Here is a 15,552-nt window from a genome sequence, read left to right on the forward strand (position 1 = left end):
TTGCAACTTTTTACCGGGGGGGAGGGGGAGAAGGGTGGGAGAGTTTCCAAAATCCTCTTGTTCATCCAAACTCTCCCCAGGCCTGAGCACTCACAGCCCCCGGCACTCGAGCGGCCTCCTGCAGGATCGGGCAGAGTATTTTATGGATCACATCGTGCGATTCAAACCGAGGCGAGCGCGGCAGGGCCGTAACCTTGGCCGACACCGGCATGCTGAGCCCAACTCTAGGGCAGTATCTCCCCACGGCGTCTGCCAGCCCGGGAGCCCATCGCTGCCCCGGTGCGAAGGCTCGGCCTTGGCTGCAGAAGGTGCGGGGCTGCGGCGGCCCCCGGCCGGCCTGGCTGCAGAAGGTGCGGGGCTGCGGCGACCCCCGCCCGGCCTGGCTGCAGAAGGGGCGGAGCTGCGGCGACCCCCGCCCGGCCTGGCTGCAGAAGGTGCGGGGCTGCGGCGGCCCCCGGCCGGCCTGGCTGCAGAAGGGGCGGGGCTGCGGCGGCCCCCGGCCGGCCTGGCTGCAGAAGGGGCGGGGCTGCGGCGGCCCCCGCCCGGCCTGGCTGCAGAAGGGGCGGAGCTGCGGCGGCCCCCGCCCGGCCTGGCTGCAGAAGGGGCGGAGCTGCGGCGGCCCCCGCCCGGCCTGGCTGCAGAAGGGGCGGAGCTGCGGCGACCCCCGCCCGGCCTGGCTGCAGAAGGGGCGGAGCTGCGGCGGCCCCGCCCGGCCTGGCTGCAGAAGGGGCGGAGCTGCGGCGGCCCCCGCCCGGCCTGGCTGCAGAAGGGGCGGAGCTGCGGCGGCCCCCGCCCGGCCTGGCTGCAGAAGGGGCGGAGCTGCGGCGGCCCCCGCCCGGCCTGGCTGCAGAAGGGGCGGAGCTGCGACGGCCCCCGCCCGGCCTGGCTGCAGAAGGGGCGGAGCTGCGGCGGCCCCCGCTCGGCCTGGCTGCAGAAGGGGCGGAGCTGCGGCGGCCCCCGCTCGGCCTGGCTGCAGAAGGGGCGGAGCTGCGGCGGCCCCCGCTCGGCCTGGCTGCAGAAGGGGCGGAGCTGCGGTGCCCCCCGGCCTGCTGCCGGCTCCAGGGAAGGCGAGGCAGCCGGGCAGGCTGGGCCCCCGCTCCGCACGAGGATGCTGCGTGCTGCCCTTCGGCGCCCGGCCTGGGCTGCCCGGAGCGCTTGGAAGGGAGCTACGCTGACTGTCGCGCTCGAAGGCGGCGGCTCTGAAACCTGGAGCGAAGCGCAGCCGGAGAGGGGATTTTACCCGGGGGTCTAAGAGAAAAGTTATAACCTGCAGAAAGCAGAGAAGAGCTGGGTTTAAATTAGTAACCGTCACAGGTAACAGATGATAGCTTTGCTTCAAACTCCCTCTCCTGCGTCAGACTTTATATTCACAGCACATTCATTTACGCATTAAAAAAGGCAATAAACAAGTAAATAAACAAATAAAAAGACCCTCCCCCCCCGGCCCTGGGGAAACGCCGGGTGCTGCCTGACACCTGGCGGCCGCGGCCGCCGCAGCACCGCCCGAGCCGCGCCGGCACCAGGCTGCCCGCGGGGGCAGCGGGCGGCGCTTCGCGTGGCGGCGGCGGCAGCAGCAGCGGCGCCACCGGTCCCCTGCGCGCGGGACCGACGCGGAGCTGCCGCGCCTGGAGCAGCAGCGCCGCGCCGCTCGCACCGCGCCTCCCGCCGCCGCGTGTCCCTGCCGGCGGCCCGTACGGGGCGGAGCCGCGGGCGCGGCGGCGCCAAGGGGAGCGGCGCGGGCGGCCATGGCGTCGGGCAGCGCCATCCAGATCCCCAGCCGCCTGCCGCTGCTGCTCACCCACGAGGGCGTCCTGCTGCCCGGCTCCACCATGCGCACCAGCGTGGACTCGCCGCGGAACATGCAGCTGGTGCGGAGCCGCCTCCTCAAGGGCACCTCGCTGAGGAGCACCATCATCGGCGTCCTCCCCAACACCAGCGACCCCACCTCCGACTGCGACGACCTGCCCTCGCTGCGCAGGTGCGCCGCGCCGCCCCCGCCATCTTGTGGCGCCGGGCCGGGAGCTGCTCTTGGCGGCGGCCGCGGGGTGCGTGGCCGGCGCCCGGAGCGAAGCCTGAAAAACCAGAGCGAGGGGGAAGAGGGAAAGGGGGAGTGAGCGGAGAAAGGGGGCCAGGATCGCTGAGGCCGTGCCACTTATTAACGAGTCTTTCCCCCAAGAAAAGTCTCACGGCAAAGCGGCCTCGCGCGTGTGTTTGAAGTTGTTTCGCGGAAGCTGCCCTAAACCCCAGCCGAGCGGTGTTTCCGTGGGATGGAGCGTGGGCGGAACAAATGCGCGCTGTCCCTCGCTCGTAGAGCTACGTCACACCAGCGCATTTAGTCAGGTTTTGCAAGGAAAGAACTTTTATTTATTTTCGTTAGCACTAGTTAAACGGGCATCTTGGTCGGGTACACGTGATCTGAAACATTTGATTGGAATGAGGCACAGTTTCGCCGAAGAACTGTAAAATAAAATACCCGTTTTTCTGGCACACATAATTTAAGCAGAAGCATAAACATTCCTGTCCTCGTTGAATTCAGTTAAATTATTAATCAAAAAATGTTAGGTGTTTGCAAATCAGGTGTCTAGTTATATTATTTTAGTTAGTTTAGCAGTTAGCTCATTCTTTTTGACGTTTTAAGGTCTGGTTTTCTTAAGCTGTGTTAGAAAGGAATTGTATGTTTTGGTTACCTTTATTTAAAAGGAACTAAATGTCCCAGGAAGTTCTTGCAACCTGTAGCTCTATTGCTTGTTGATAAGAAGTACGTGAAATCTGCTGTTGAAGGTTCCAAATAACACAAACGTTTGACCTGTTTTTAGGATTGGCACTGCTGCCTTGGCAGTTCAGGTGGTTGGCAGCAACTGGCCCAAGCCACATTATACATTGCTGGTTACGGGCCTCTGCCGATTCCAGATCCTGCAGCTGCTGAAAGAGAAGCCGTATCCTGTTGCTGAAGTTGAACAGTTAGATCGACTTGAGCAGTTTACTAATCAGCATAAATCGGAGGAGGAACTTGGAGAGTTGTCAGAACAGTTCTACAAGTATGCAGTGCAGGTAAATTATTTTAATCCTATGCATTGTGTGTCTGTATATGTATTTGGGGTTTTCTGCTTGTTTCCTGTCTGCCCCCTCTGCCTGTATTTCTTATATTTTTTCAGTGCCAAGTAGAGTTTCAGTCCTTCTGCCCCAAAATAAATGTTTTTATTACAGCATAAGGTTTCTGTGTTGAGTTCCAGTGTCTCTATGTAGTTCATTGCAAGATAGGTCTAGCTGTATGTTAGTTTTATAATACCTTGGTATTGTTTTTTTTATTTAGCAATACTATAAATATACTTTAGTGAATGGAATACTTTTGAATAAGTTTTTCCAGATTTCCCGATACGTATGGTGATTGATTTGTAATAAATACTTTATTAAGGGGGGGGAACAAACCCTCTGGAGTCTTGTTTATAAACAGATGTCCCCAACCATAATGAAATTTTTTTTTAAAGGGTGTATAGAAGGAGAATCATAATAATTTTAAAGTAACTGGGAAAGTTATCTTTTTCTTTTTAATGGGGTGGGAAGAGAGAGGGGAATAAAAGATGTAGGCATTGAAAAAAAAGTGTTGGAGACTACGATGATATTTATGAACTTCTCCAACAAACAGAAGACCCGAAGTCTTGATGGCCCTATGCTGAGTTAGTAGCACTTAGACTTTTGTGTGGATTTTTTTTTTTCCCAGTAGCTTTTTGGCAAATTACCTAGACACATTTTATACTGAAAAATGCAATTCTTTCTAGTTTGAATACTTGTTTAAATAATTTAAAAAGAAACATCAACAACAGTGAATATTGTTCAGTCTGTGTTCCTCACAGCTGGTTGAGATGCTGGATATGTCTGTTCCTGCCGTTGCAAAGCTGAGACGTCTTTTGGACAATCTGCCTAGAGAAGCTTTGCCAGATATACTGACTTCTATCATTCGTACATCCAACCAAGAGAAACTTCAGGTATTATGTTCTTAAATTTTTTAAGGGGAATCAGGTATTTGCTATTTACAGTTAAATCCATTTTTAGATAATTTTGAAGTTTTTTTACAGTTGAGATTGTACAGTGCTAATGTTTTGCCGGAGCTATTTGTGTTACATCTAAGTGTGTATTCTTGTAAAAAGTTTTCATGCTATTGTTTAAATTTTTAGATATATAGTATCAGTTCACCTAATAATTAAATGAATCTAGTTAGTGTTGGAATCCCTTTATTTTATAGAATAATAAAAATATCATATGGATTTCCCCTTTTCGTGGTGAACAAGATGATAATCTTCCTTCAAATTGTAATGATGTCTTGCTTATTTATCAGAGTTGATAAGTGATTATACATCTCTTAGTAATAACAGCTCCTGAATCAGTTATATTTTGGTCTTTAAAAAAATCTTTTTTTTTCCCCAAAAAAGGGTTTTTTGCCTTTTTTAACACAGAGACACTATAGTTTTATTTGCATCTTATGTCAAAATAAGGTTGTACGGTAAAAAGGGTGCTTGTAGTTTGCTGCTTACTAAGTCTGATTTCTATATTCATTTGCTGTGCTTGGAAGCTTTGGTGTTTCTTTCGTTGCTGCCAGTGCCACGCACGCAACCTCAAATTGAAAGCATGACTTACATTCTTTCAAAACACACCAAATAGAAATTAATGAAGTAGTTCTAACTGAAGGTGTGTACTGTAGCTGAATCTCATGCTGGAAAAAGGTACATCATTCACCTAAAAATCAAACTTACCATGTTGAGTTTTTTGTTAGAAGTGATAAAGAAGAGAGCAGCCAGTGGAAAGTGTGGAAATACAGACAGCCTGATTCTACCCATTTCCACACATCAGCATCATTAAACATGAAAGTGGAATAACGTATAAAATGGAATAATGTATAAAATATTTTTAAAAGTTTTCAGGCATAAGGTGATGTTTCTGGGTATGCCTGAGGAGATTGTACCGTAACTTTCTTAGAGAACTCTCTCTTCTCTGAGGTTTAATAACTGAGGAATAGAATACTGATAGATGTTTGCCACAGAAGATGCAGCTGAAATAGGAAGACGCTTTACAAAGAGACGGGATAAGAGATTCTTCTTAGGTACTTTGTAGTTTTGGAATCCAGACTTCCTGCTACTTTTTAAAGTATACTCAGGCTTACAAATCAAGGGTATCGAGTCTTTAAATTATGTATAACCTCCCTGGACCAGCACCTGAAATTTTTCCTTCATTTAAGAAATTTCTTAGAGTAGATGTAACATACTGTGATTTGCTTTGCCGATAGAAAACTATCAACATACAGTAGATGAGAAACAATGCTCTCGTATAATTTTTTGAAGGTTTTTGTTTACTTCCGTTGTGTATAAATGGTCTTCCCTGTTTATTTGGTAGATTACAGTTATACAGCTTTTGGTTTGGATTGACAACAGATGTACAAATCCTGAAGTAATATCATAGACTTGAGGTTAGATTTTTGTGTGCTGTATTCTCTTTGCTTTTCTTACCGCCTCTTTTTTTCTCAAACCATCTATTCCATAGCTCTGGCCAAAACACCATAATAGAATTCTCTGCCTTCCCAAAATTGATGAGCTATTAGCATGAAAATGCTGGCTACTCATAACTCCTTGCTCTTAGATTTTAGATGCTGTTAGGCTGGAAGAACGGTTCAAGATGACTATACCCTTGCTTGTTAGACAAATTGAAGGCCTGAAGCTGCTTCAGAAAACAAGAAAGCCCAAACAGGATGATGATAAAAGGGTATGGACCTTTAAATGTGGGATTCTTAAATATCCTAAATAAGTATAAAGGTGCACTTTTAAACAGGCCAATGAACATACATGATTTTAGTCTGTGTACAGGTCTAATCTGCGGTCATAATGTTTCATAGTCAGTCTGGAGCTGTAGAGAACACCCAGCCAGCAACTTTGACTATTTACATATCTAAGCTGTCTAGGCATTATTTTTTTTAATCTGACTACTTTTTGATTTTGAATAAAAACTCAGATTCCTTTGAAGAATCATTTCCCAGTTTATCTGCACTGTGTGTACAGACTGAATTTTGGCCTGTGCAGAATTTGGAAGTGAAAGATGTACCTTTTATTAATGGCATTGCAGGCGAATGATAGCTTTTGAAATAACACATAAAGAATGTGTGTTGTGAAACATGCAATTGAACAAACTGTAGCAGCCTAGCCTTGTGTTGCATCTAATCATACCTATGTGGGTATGTTTACTAAAGAGGAAATAATCAAGAAACAAAAAAGGAAAGAAGAAGTGACCCTTCTTTTTTGTAAAGATTAGGTTTATCCTGTTTAATATGATAGGCTGCAATACCAAGCCTTTTAAAATATCATGAACAACTCTTAATTTTGTTCATCTTCTACTACCTACTAATGATGGTTACATGATAAATACACTTAGGAAATACGTACTAAAAAAAAAAGGTGGTAATCTTTTAAAGTAGTACTGTTAATACTTGTAGAACATGTTTATAAAGTTTTAGATCAGATTAAAATCTTATTATCTGACTTTTTCTGTAATGGAGACCAAAAGGACTCTCTCAGCACCTTGCATGTTTTTCTCACGGTTTCTGTCCAAAGACAAGTGCACATCTTATTTAAAAAAAACAAAAACTGGTGCTATTCTGTGGCTCGGTTTTCTGTGTTATAGGTTGTAGCTATTCGTCCTATTAGAAGAATCAATCACATTCCAAGTGCTACAGAAGATGAGGAGGAAGAGGAAGATCATGATGATGTCGTCATGCTGGAAAAAAAGATTAGAACATCCAGTATGTCAGAACAAGCTCTTAAAGTTTGTCTTAAGGAAATAAAGAGGTAGGAGATTTTCAGGTGGTGGTTTCTTCTCTTATTTTAATTTTTGAAAAAAACTTGCATTACATCTTTTTTTCCTTGATACTATATTTTTGTTGGTTGTGTCTGGGAAATAATTATAAAAATTTTAGTAGAGTGCGGTTTTTCCTGTACAAATTTAATCACTTCATGTCTTTTGAACATCAGAGGTGGTGACAGAAAGAAATATGAAGTGTCCTAGATTTAGAAATTAATATAACATTAAACTACAGGCTCTAGGTTGCTATATTTTGAAGTGAAGACTTCAAAAAAAAAAAAAAAAAAGGGAGGGGGCAAACACCATCCCAGTTGTTAATAATAAATGTATAAAACTGATCCAGATATTTCAGATATAGAGATCTCTTGAGTCTTTTTTTTCTTCCTCCATTTTTCCCCAGTGAGGGAGATGAGTGTACTGTCTGTGATGATATGATGTTTCTTCTTCAGTGAAAATGCATAGATACTGTGCATGCAGGGAGATAATCCTTTGTATCAGCTTGATTTAGTAATTTTTTTCTTTTTCCTTATATAATATATGCATAAGGAATTGTCTTTTTTTTTTCTGTTCAAATCATATACATAAGCTATTTTTATACAAAGACAATCTCCTTATTGTTGGAATAGTGACTTGCTTTTTTAATAATATGCTTGTCAGTGTAATAAGAGGGTATATTGATGACCTCAAGTTTGCTAAATACCTGTCTTGTAGTACAGGTGAGATCTTACTTTGCAGTTAATTCCTGGATAATCTAATGAATTTTGTGCATGTATTTCTAGATTAAAGAAGATGCCTCAATCAATGCCAGAATATGCTTTGACCAGAAATTACTTGGAACTGATGGTGGAATTGCCATGGAACAAGAGTACCAAAGGTGAATTGTTGACTCTCTTGCACAGGCATTTAGTACAAGAAGCCACCATGTAAACACTTATTAGGCCTGTCTTACAAATTTTTGTTTCCTGGTCTGACAGTAAAAATGTCATTCATACATTACTGAGGTCTTATGGTCTGCCTGGTTTAAAATAAGATCTTTACTGGATAGCCCATAGAACTCAGTTGTACATCTAAAAATGTGAATTAAAAAAGCATTAGAAATATCTACACAGAAAAATGAAGGTGTTATTACTACAGTCTGTGCTAGTATCGTGTGTGTGTGTGTGTATACACACCCCTATATATATATATATATATATATATATATATACACACACACACATACACACACACCCAAATATATATATATATATATATATATATATATATATACACACACAGACGAACACACACACACACCCCTATCATAAATATTGGAATATGGAATACCACAGTGCAAAATGAGGTTAGGAGAATGGGTATGTATTCAAAGAGTCCCTGGAGGAGTTGTACTGTGTTTGCTAGTCTTTACAAAAGTAGTATCTCTGCATTCTTACAGCTTTTGTTATTTTTGCTAACTACGTTGAAGTTAACATTAATCATATTACATTATTATGGCTATATGGCAAAACAGTATTAATCAAATCACTATTATACTTTTTCAAAATGATGGATTTCTTTCCATAGATTTTTCTCACTGAAGTAGAACTAGAACACTGGAATAATTTTTTTATTTCACTTTTGTTAATCTCAACCCTGGCAGTACTCTGATTGTTTTCTGTTTGGACTTGCTTTGTTTTTCATGCCTCACTGCAAACAAGTTCATAGTTCATGGTGGTCACTGAGACGTCTCTGTACTTTAGAGTCAGTTTTGGATCGCAGCATTCAGAAGTTATGTTTATGATGTGCATTCGGAAAAACAATGTAGAATAATTACTGTAAAGCTGTTTGGGGGAGTTTTTTCACAAGAAATTTAGGTAGTGTTTCTCTTATAAAAAAAAAAAGAAAGAAAATTGCATCAAGCTAATTGCCATCTATATGTCAAATAAAAAACGTCTGTAAACTTCTGGATCATTAATCTTCTTGAAGAAAATTCTGGCACATCTGAAATTAGTCAAGTTTGGTAAGGAACAAGAGTGTGGAAAAAATGTAATTGTAGTTACTTTTAATAGTTACGACATCAGATACAATAGAAAAGCTTAGTATCACTTCAGCTTTGTACCATAGTTTTGAAAGTTGTGAGATTGATATTATTAATACAGAACACAAAAATGGAAAGTGAGGAAAGGATAGAAAATCAAACATGACCTTTTCCTGCTGACCCTCAGGAGTAGATTAATTAAGCAAAATGCCCTTCCAGAAGGTGTTCTGCTAGGAGAAAAGAATTTCTAATTACTTTTAGCAACTATTGAAGACTGAGGCTTTTGAATGGCATTTGTAACAATCTGATTTTAAAAAGAAATTTATTATACCATACCAGCAAAAACATCTCCAATTTTTGCCTTCTTAGTACATGTGGTGATGAATTTCAGTCTTTTTGAACTAGAGCCTTGGATGTTCACAAATATTCTTGTAAATATTTTTCTTAAACATTAAATTGTAAAAAGATCAGCTTACAAATGTCAGTATATTCAAAGAACTCCAAGATGAGTAAAGTGTTTGTTGACTTTTATGGCCAAAACTGTAGTGTGCTGGTGGAATGTTTCATTGCTGAAAGTTGCTCTTTCAGCTTGCAAAGTTTTACCATGTCACGGGTGATTTGAAGTTTGTTACCTTAAGCAAAGTTTCTATTCACGTGTATTACACATGTGAAGGTGCTTTGGCCTTCTTCTTAGGTACAGTAAATAGAAATATACATTAATAGACTAAAAGCCAGAAAGTTATGATCACTAATGATGATTTTGTTCAGTGATTCATTAAAAAAATTTGCATGATTGATGAATTTTATATTGATGAACATGTTTGAGAATATGTTTGTATCTTTCATACTATAGAACAAATTGTTTATGTCTTAAAGGTAAATATGCTGATATTTTTTCTCTTGTCAATAATTGATAGATCGCCTTGAAATTCGTGCAGCTCGAATTCTTTTGGATAATGATCATTATGCTATGGAGAAGCTGAAGAAGAGAGTTTTGGAGTACTTAGCTGTCAGGCAGCTTAAAAACAACCTCAAGGGACCCATTCTTTGTTTTGTGGGTCCCCCAGGAGTCGGTAAAACTAGTGTTGGAAGATCTATTGCAAAGACTTTGGGTCGAGAATTCCACAGAATTGCTTTAGGAGGGGTCTGTGATCAGTCTGATATTCGAGGCCACAGGTAACTAATTCTTCCTCTCCTACTTGTAATTTTTTATTTTGTGTGTTACAGAAGGTATTGATTATTTTCATTGTTTAGCTGAAATGGAGAAAGCATACGAAAGATCTCATTTCATGCACTGTAATTATGATTGCTCACTCAGAGGAGAATTTTAATAATGGGCATGGGCATTTAGTGTCGAGATATGGCTTTTAAGCTTAACTGTTGCTGCTTGTGAGGGTACAGAATGGAATAATCACACATGGATCTGGAAGACTTGCAAAAATTTAAGAACATCAAAGTTCACAAATTTGAGACTTAAGAATTGACGTACTTTGAGGATAATGAGAAAGTGCATTTATGTTTCTAAGACATTTCATCTTGAGTCAGTTTGGCACTGTGAAGAAAGATTCAATAGAAAGTCTAATGCAAACTTAACTTTCTTTTCTTAAATTTTGGATCTGATTTTTCTGCTTTTTAAAAGGGATGCCAAGAATTATATGGACTAGCATGTAAATAGCAGTATATTACTTATAAGCATGTTCTATAGAACAAAGAACAGTAAACCTGGTGCTTGCAAGTTTCTAGGGTAACAACTGAATTGTTCGAATATATCAAACTTGTTAATGTACTATTCTTCCATTTTAAAATGGAAGTTTTTTTCAAGGACACTTAAGCAGTTCAAAAGAGATTTTTTGGGAGTGACTTTCCTTAGGACTTTTTTCTAATCTTGCATCTCCTTATATATCTACTCTTTAGTCTTTTAAGCCATTTGTTCATATTAGTCTGCTCCCCACTCCTTCCGCTGGAGGCATGATGAATAGATAACGTAGATCAATGACTGCTGAACATCTCTGTACCATTTTCAGTTCCTATAATCACCTTTTATGTCTCCTGCAGTTAGTGTAGGAGATTTGGGATAATTAACTTGGTAGTGCTCTAAGGATCTGTAAAACCATCTTGTTGTTGTTTTGAAGTCATGTTATTGAATAAAATTTCCCCTTACAAAAGTTTGTAAATTACTGCAAATTAAAGCTATCAGTTCTTTCTTTGATGCCCTGTAGCAGTTGTTTTGCCCAGTAACTATGCTGCTATTTTCAGTCATCAGTGTACAGCATAGTTTCTTGCTTCAATTCCAGATTATGCTGTAATTTGACTTTTTTTTTTTCAAGGCTTAACAAGGACCTTGATGTTCTTGCCACTTCCCTATGTCATTTTAATGACAATTATTATAAGAAATATTCTAATAAAAGTTCATTTTGTGGTACCAGACTTCCAAACGTGTAAACTAGTTGCATGTGTGAACACATTAGAGTGGCGGAAGTTAACAATCCCAGCTGGAAGAAATGCAGGAGACTCACTGTATTGTGTTGTGCTGAAGCTATGCATAAACTTCTAGGAATATAGGCATACGATATATTTCTGGGAATCTAGACTATAATATACTATCGATCACTTACTAGACTAGAACACATGAGATAGGAAAAAGTGAGGAAACAGTGATTACATACTTGATGGCCACTTGAAACTTCAGTGTTGAGTAGTAAACCTTTACTTAGGCACCCTTGAAAGAATGAGCACTATGCATTTATTCCTGTGCAGATTCTTCTGTGGCATATTTCCAGGAATTTTGTTTTCTGGAGAGTGCTTGACACTTATCTTTAGTTTGTAGCTTGAAAGGAACTTCTGAAAATATTTTCTTAGAGTAGGTTCTGTCACCATACCCAGCAGCTACTGGCGACTAAATAGTGAGTAGCAGAAATCTGTAGGTATTTTTGTTGTAATGCATCAGTTTTTAGTGTGCAGCAGCACTGTGTTCATGTGATTGTTTTGTAAACCTTTAATATCTGCTCTTTTTGCCACCTTACTTAAACACTATTGGAACATTAAGGAAAACTCTGTCCCCCTTCTTTGGTATGTGTTATTCTTGCAATTCATAAACTGTATTGCTAACCATTGTTTAACAAATAATATTTCTGATGTTTCAAATTACCTGTGATTTGGATCCTGAAAACTACTTGAAAGGAGATTCAACATGTTGCTATTCAAACTGAAACCACAAGAGGCTGTTGAATACTAAGCATTACAGCGTTTAAGACCTTAAGTAACTTTTGCAGGGCGGAGTTGGACTTCAGCCCTCCTGGCGGGGAGACCTGCTCTGTGAAACTGACGTTATGAACAGAAGTAAAGCTGTCAGCAACTTCTACTGAGTTGCCACTAATTCCTTACTGTTTTCCTTATTTTATTTTTGGCTTTCTATCTTGTGCTTACTTTTAATAAAGACAGCTAGAGTTGTGTGATAATGAGATAAAACTTTTAAATTCAGATGTTTGTGGCTGTCATTACAGTATTTTTTGATGGCTTTATTAAACTATAAATGCATGTTGGAACCTAAATTGCCTTACAAATTTAATATCTAAAACTTTTAACTTAAGATTAGCTGACTGGAAGTATTTGGCAAGACAGTGTATTTTTCATCAGGAAAAATACCATCTAATATTATCAAGAATTTAATGTGATAACTTTTCAACAAAGGCCCAAACCAAACTTTATAGCAGTTAGGAGGAAGAGGAGTTATTCATCCCTTGTAGCCAACCACTTTTGCAGGTTTTGTGTATGTAAAGTTAAAACCAACAGTTTAATACAATTTTTAAAATCTGCTTTAATTTTTTTTCTGCTTTGCTATGTCTTCAGAGTAAGATTTAATCAAGTTTGAAACTACAGCTTTTCTGTAGACCTGTCTGTAATGTTGTTTTGCATGAATAGATCGTCCAAGTTAATCCCAGCCAAGTGAACCCATACTGTGCTTCCCGTGGCAGTCACAGAAAGGAATTATAGAAGTGGTGTGAATGTTTGGAGACATAGGTTGCTGTTCTCTGAGTTATACTGTAAGTAGGCTTATTTTCTGATATTACGTGTTAGGAGCCATTCTTTTTCTCTTTAGGAGAAAGTAAATAAGGAGCTCCATATTAGGCTGAAGTTAAAGTTCCATTAACGTTGCAGAAACACGATAGTATGTTGGTGGAGGCCTAATGTACTAAAACATTTAAGAAGAAACTGTTTCTGTTTCATTTGTAAGCAAACACTGCCTAAAATAGTGTTTACTGTGTTTGGCCACTTACTACCCTTGTAGGTGAAAGGTACATGCTGACAGATTCAGCAAACAAAACTGAACACGTTGGATTGCAGCACCAAGGGGAGTGGTATTTCAGCAAGTGTGCTGTTCTATGTGATGTATAACTAGGGCAATCTGGAGACGCCCAGTTTTTACCATTTAAATGTGGATCATGTGTCTGCAGCTGGAGTTCATGTGAATCCTTTCTTCACTGGGTGAAGACTAGCAACTACTGTTCTATTCCCAAAATAAAGTTGTCATCTCAGTACAAAAACAGAAGTGCTTTATCAGGCATCCTCCAGCTGTCATTAATGTTTACCACTCATCTATACCATCTGTAAAAGTCTGCTGCTTTGCATTTGATGTTAACTTGCATTTAAAGAAAAACAAAGAACCCTGAAGGGCTTGTTGAACTCTTTTCTAAAAAGCTCACTGCTTTTAAGATCTCCTCGGTGCTGATATATGGTCTTATACAGGAACTGTGTGATCTTTTCTCTTGCACGTGTGTGGTTTTCTGTTTTTAAAAAGGAAAATGTAATTGCTGCTTTTATTTATAGTGGTGCTAGTGAGATCACCATGAGGCTCGTTGGTTTTTTTTCTTCATACTGGCCTCTGTGTGAAGTACTCTTCTATCACGTTGCTGTTCAACCTTTAGAAGTCTGAATAGTTTTCTTCTGGTTTTGGTCTATGCTGAAGGCCTTTTTGGGTGCATCTAAGTATGAAAAGGTGTGATTCCTGACCAATACAGCTGTGCTAGCAGAAATTTGTAGTGCAGGCATGCACTACAGTTAATCAGGCCACTTGTTTGCAAAAATAAACCTTACCTTCTACAGCATTCAAGGTTTGTGGATTTTTAACTGGTATGATTGTAAATGGTACTAAAAACATTAACAAATTACAGACCTTTTGTGGCATGAGCTCTTTAGGTTGCTTTTAATTGTTACTACACAAGTGAGGCAACCAGGAAACTTGATCTGTACTTCCTGTTTTAAATGGAAAGCAGCTGATTCTTTCTAGCTTTAATACATGGAGAGAAGCAGAGTGTCAAAAAAATGAGTAAAGCTGTGTTATGTAAAAGATGCTTATGCAGAATACTGCTTTTCCTCCTTTTAACTCCATCTAAATAGGGAAAATAATATCCTTACATTCAGTGGCTACTGTTCACAAATAGTGGTGTTCAGTTTCAAAAGTTACAAGGCAGAGGTTAATGTCCAGACAGATAATGCTCATATCTGCATGTAATTTTAATATATATTTTTTTAATGTAGATATCTGCAGGGTCTGTGTTATGGAGGACTTTTATGTTGAGATGTGTTCCATAACACAGTAGAAACAGGCTATCTATATTTTTATTTTTAAGGTAAAATATTAAGTTATTGTTCTTTATCATCCCACAGATGACATTTATGCTAGCATTTCTGATATGCCTTGAAGATTTTGGATCTTTGATTAGTATTATATTAAAATAGATCCTGATCCATCTCTAAATGAAGATGTATCACAGAATTAGACTGTTATAAATGAGAAGAGTGAATTAATATCCAGGTATTTGTTATCCTAAAATTGATAGTCTGAGTTTGTATTTCATGATAACTGATCAAATTATGTAAATAAATTTAAGCATGCTTTAATTAGAGATTTAATGCATTGATTAAACATGTTGGAGTTAATTGTTTAAATTTACCATGTCTAGAGACTTTTTAAAATGCAAATGAGAAGAAGAAAATAAAAGGCAAAGAAAGAGTGAGAATAGTCAGTTGTCAGGTGATGGGATGAAGAGCAGAATGTTTCTAGCCACCCTGTCATTTCATCTTTTAACCCCAATTCTGTGGAGACTGACTCATTTGCAGAGCTGCTCTGTTGCCAGCAATAATTCCTTTAATTTTTTCCTTTGAGTCTCTTGAAAAATTCATGGGTTGTACAGGTAACCTTTTGGTAACACTGGACTCATTTCAGTCAGACAGTAGTTTGTTTTCTACATGGTAGCCAATAACACAAGGCATATTTGGGGTAAGGGTTTTGTTTGTTTGTTTTTAGCATTTTAATTTAATGATTTTCTATAACTGTTGGAATGTTTTTCATACCCCTTGCTTTAGAAGCTGCTTGATTTTGATATTCTTAAAATTGTATTTCCCCAAACTGTTGGCTTGATAGGCCATGTTATCTTGAGTATCTTCCTTTTTTGCTTTTTCTTCACCACAGATCTTCATAATTTTCTTTCCGTCTACCTAATGTATTGCTTATTGTAAAATGTTAGAAAACTTGAATGTGTACAATAGTCATTGAGTCTTACTGAAAGACGCTTATCTGTCAGAATCTTCTATTAAAATGTAAATATGCCATTAAATACCCAAATCGACTTGAATCTAAAATGACTGTGAAATGCAGTCTATTTTCAGGGTTATTTGAGGGAAAAAAATGC

The 15,552-nt window shown here is 40.1% G+C and overlaps 1 protein-coding gene across 2 annotated transcripts in view; it reads left to right on the top strand.

Annotated features, from left to right (window-relative positions):
• Window positions 1-1,726: 1,726 nt before the first annotated feature.
• LONP2 (lon peptidase 2, peroxisomal) overlaps window positions 1,727-15,552 on the top strand; it is a 48,761-nt gene continuing 34,935 nt past the window's right edge. The window contains exons 1-7 of one of the 2 annotated variants that reach the window (XM_067302552.1): window positions 1,727-1,978; window positions 2,817-3,051; window positions 3,855-3,986; window positions 5,632-5,754; window positions 6,667-6,830; window positions 7,623-7,717; window positions 9,778-10,036. In XM_067302552.1, coding sequence (XP_067158653.1) covers window positions 1,746-1,978; window positions 2,817-3,051; window positions 3,855-3,986; window positions 5,632-5,754; window positions 6,667-6,830; window positions 7,623-7,717; window positions 9,778-10,036 — 1,241 coding nt within the window. In that variant the 5' untranslated portion in view covers window positions 1,727-1,745. The remainder of the gene's footprint in view (window positions 1,979-2,816; window positions 3,052-3,854; window positions 3,987-5,631; window positions 5,755-6,666; window positions 6,831-7,622; window positions 7,718-9,777; window positions 10,037-15,552) is intronic. The other variant, XM_067302553.1, reaches the window with a different exon arrangement.

This window comes from Apteryx mantelli, chromosome 10, assembly GCF_036417845.1.
Source record: "Apteryx mantelli isolate bAptMan1 chromosome 10, bAptMan1.hap1, whole genome shotgun sequence".
In the NCBI taxonomy this organism is placed as follows: Eukaryota; Metazoa; Chordata; class Aves; order Apterygiformes; family Apterygidae; genus Apteryx; species Apteryx mantelli.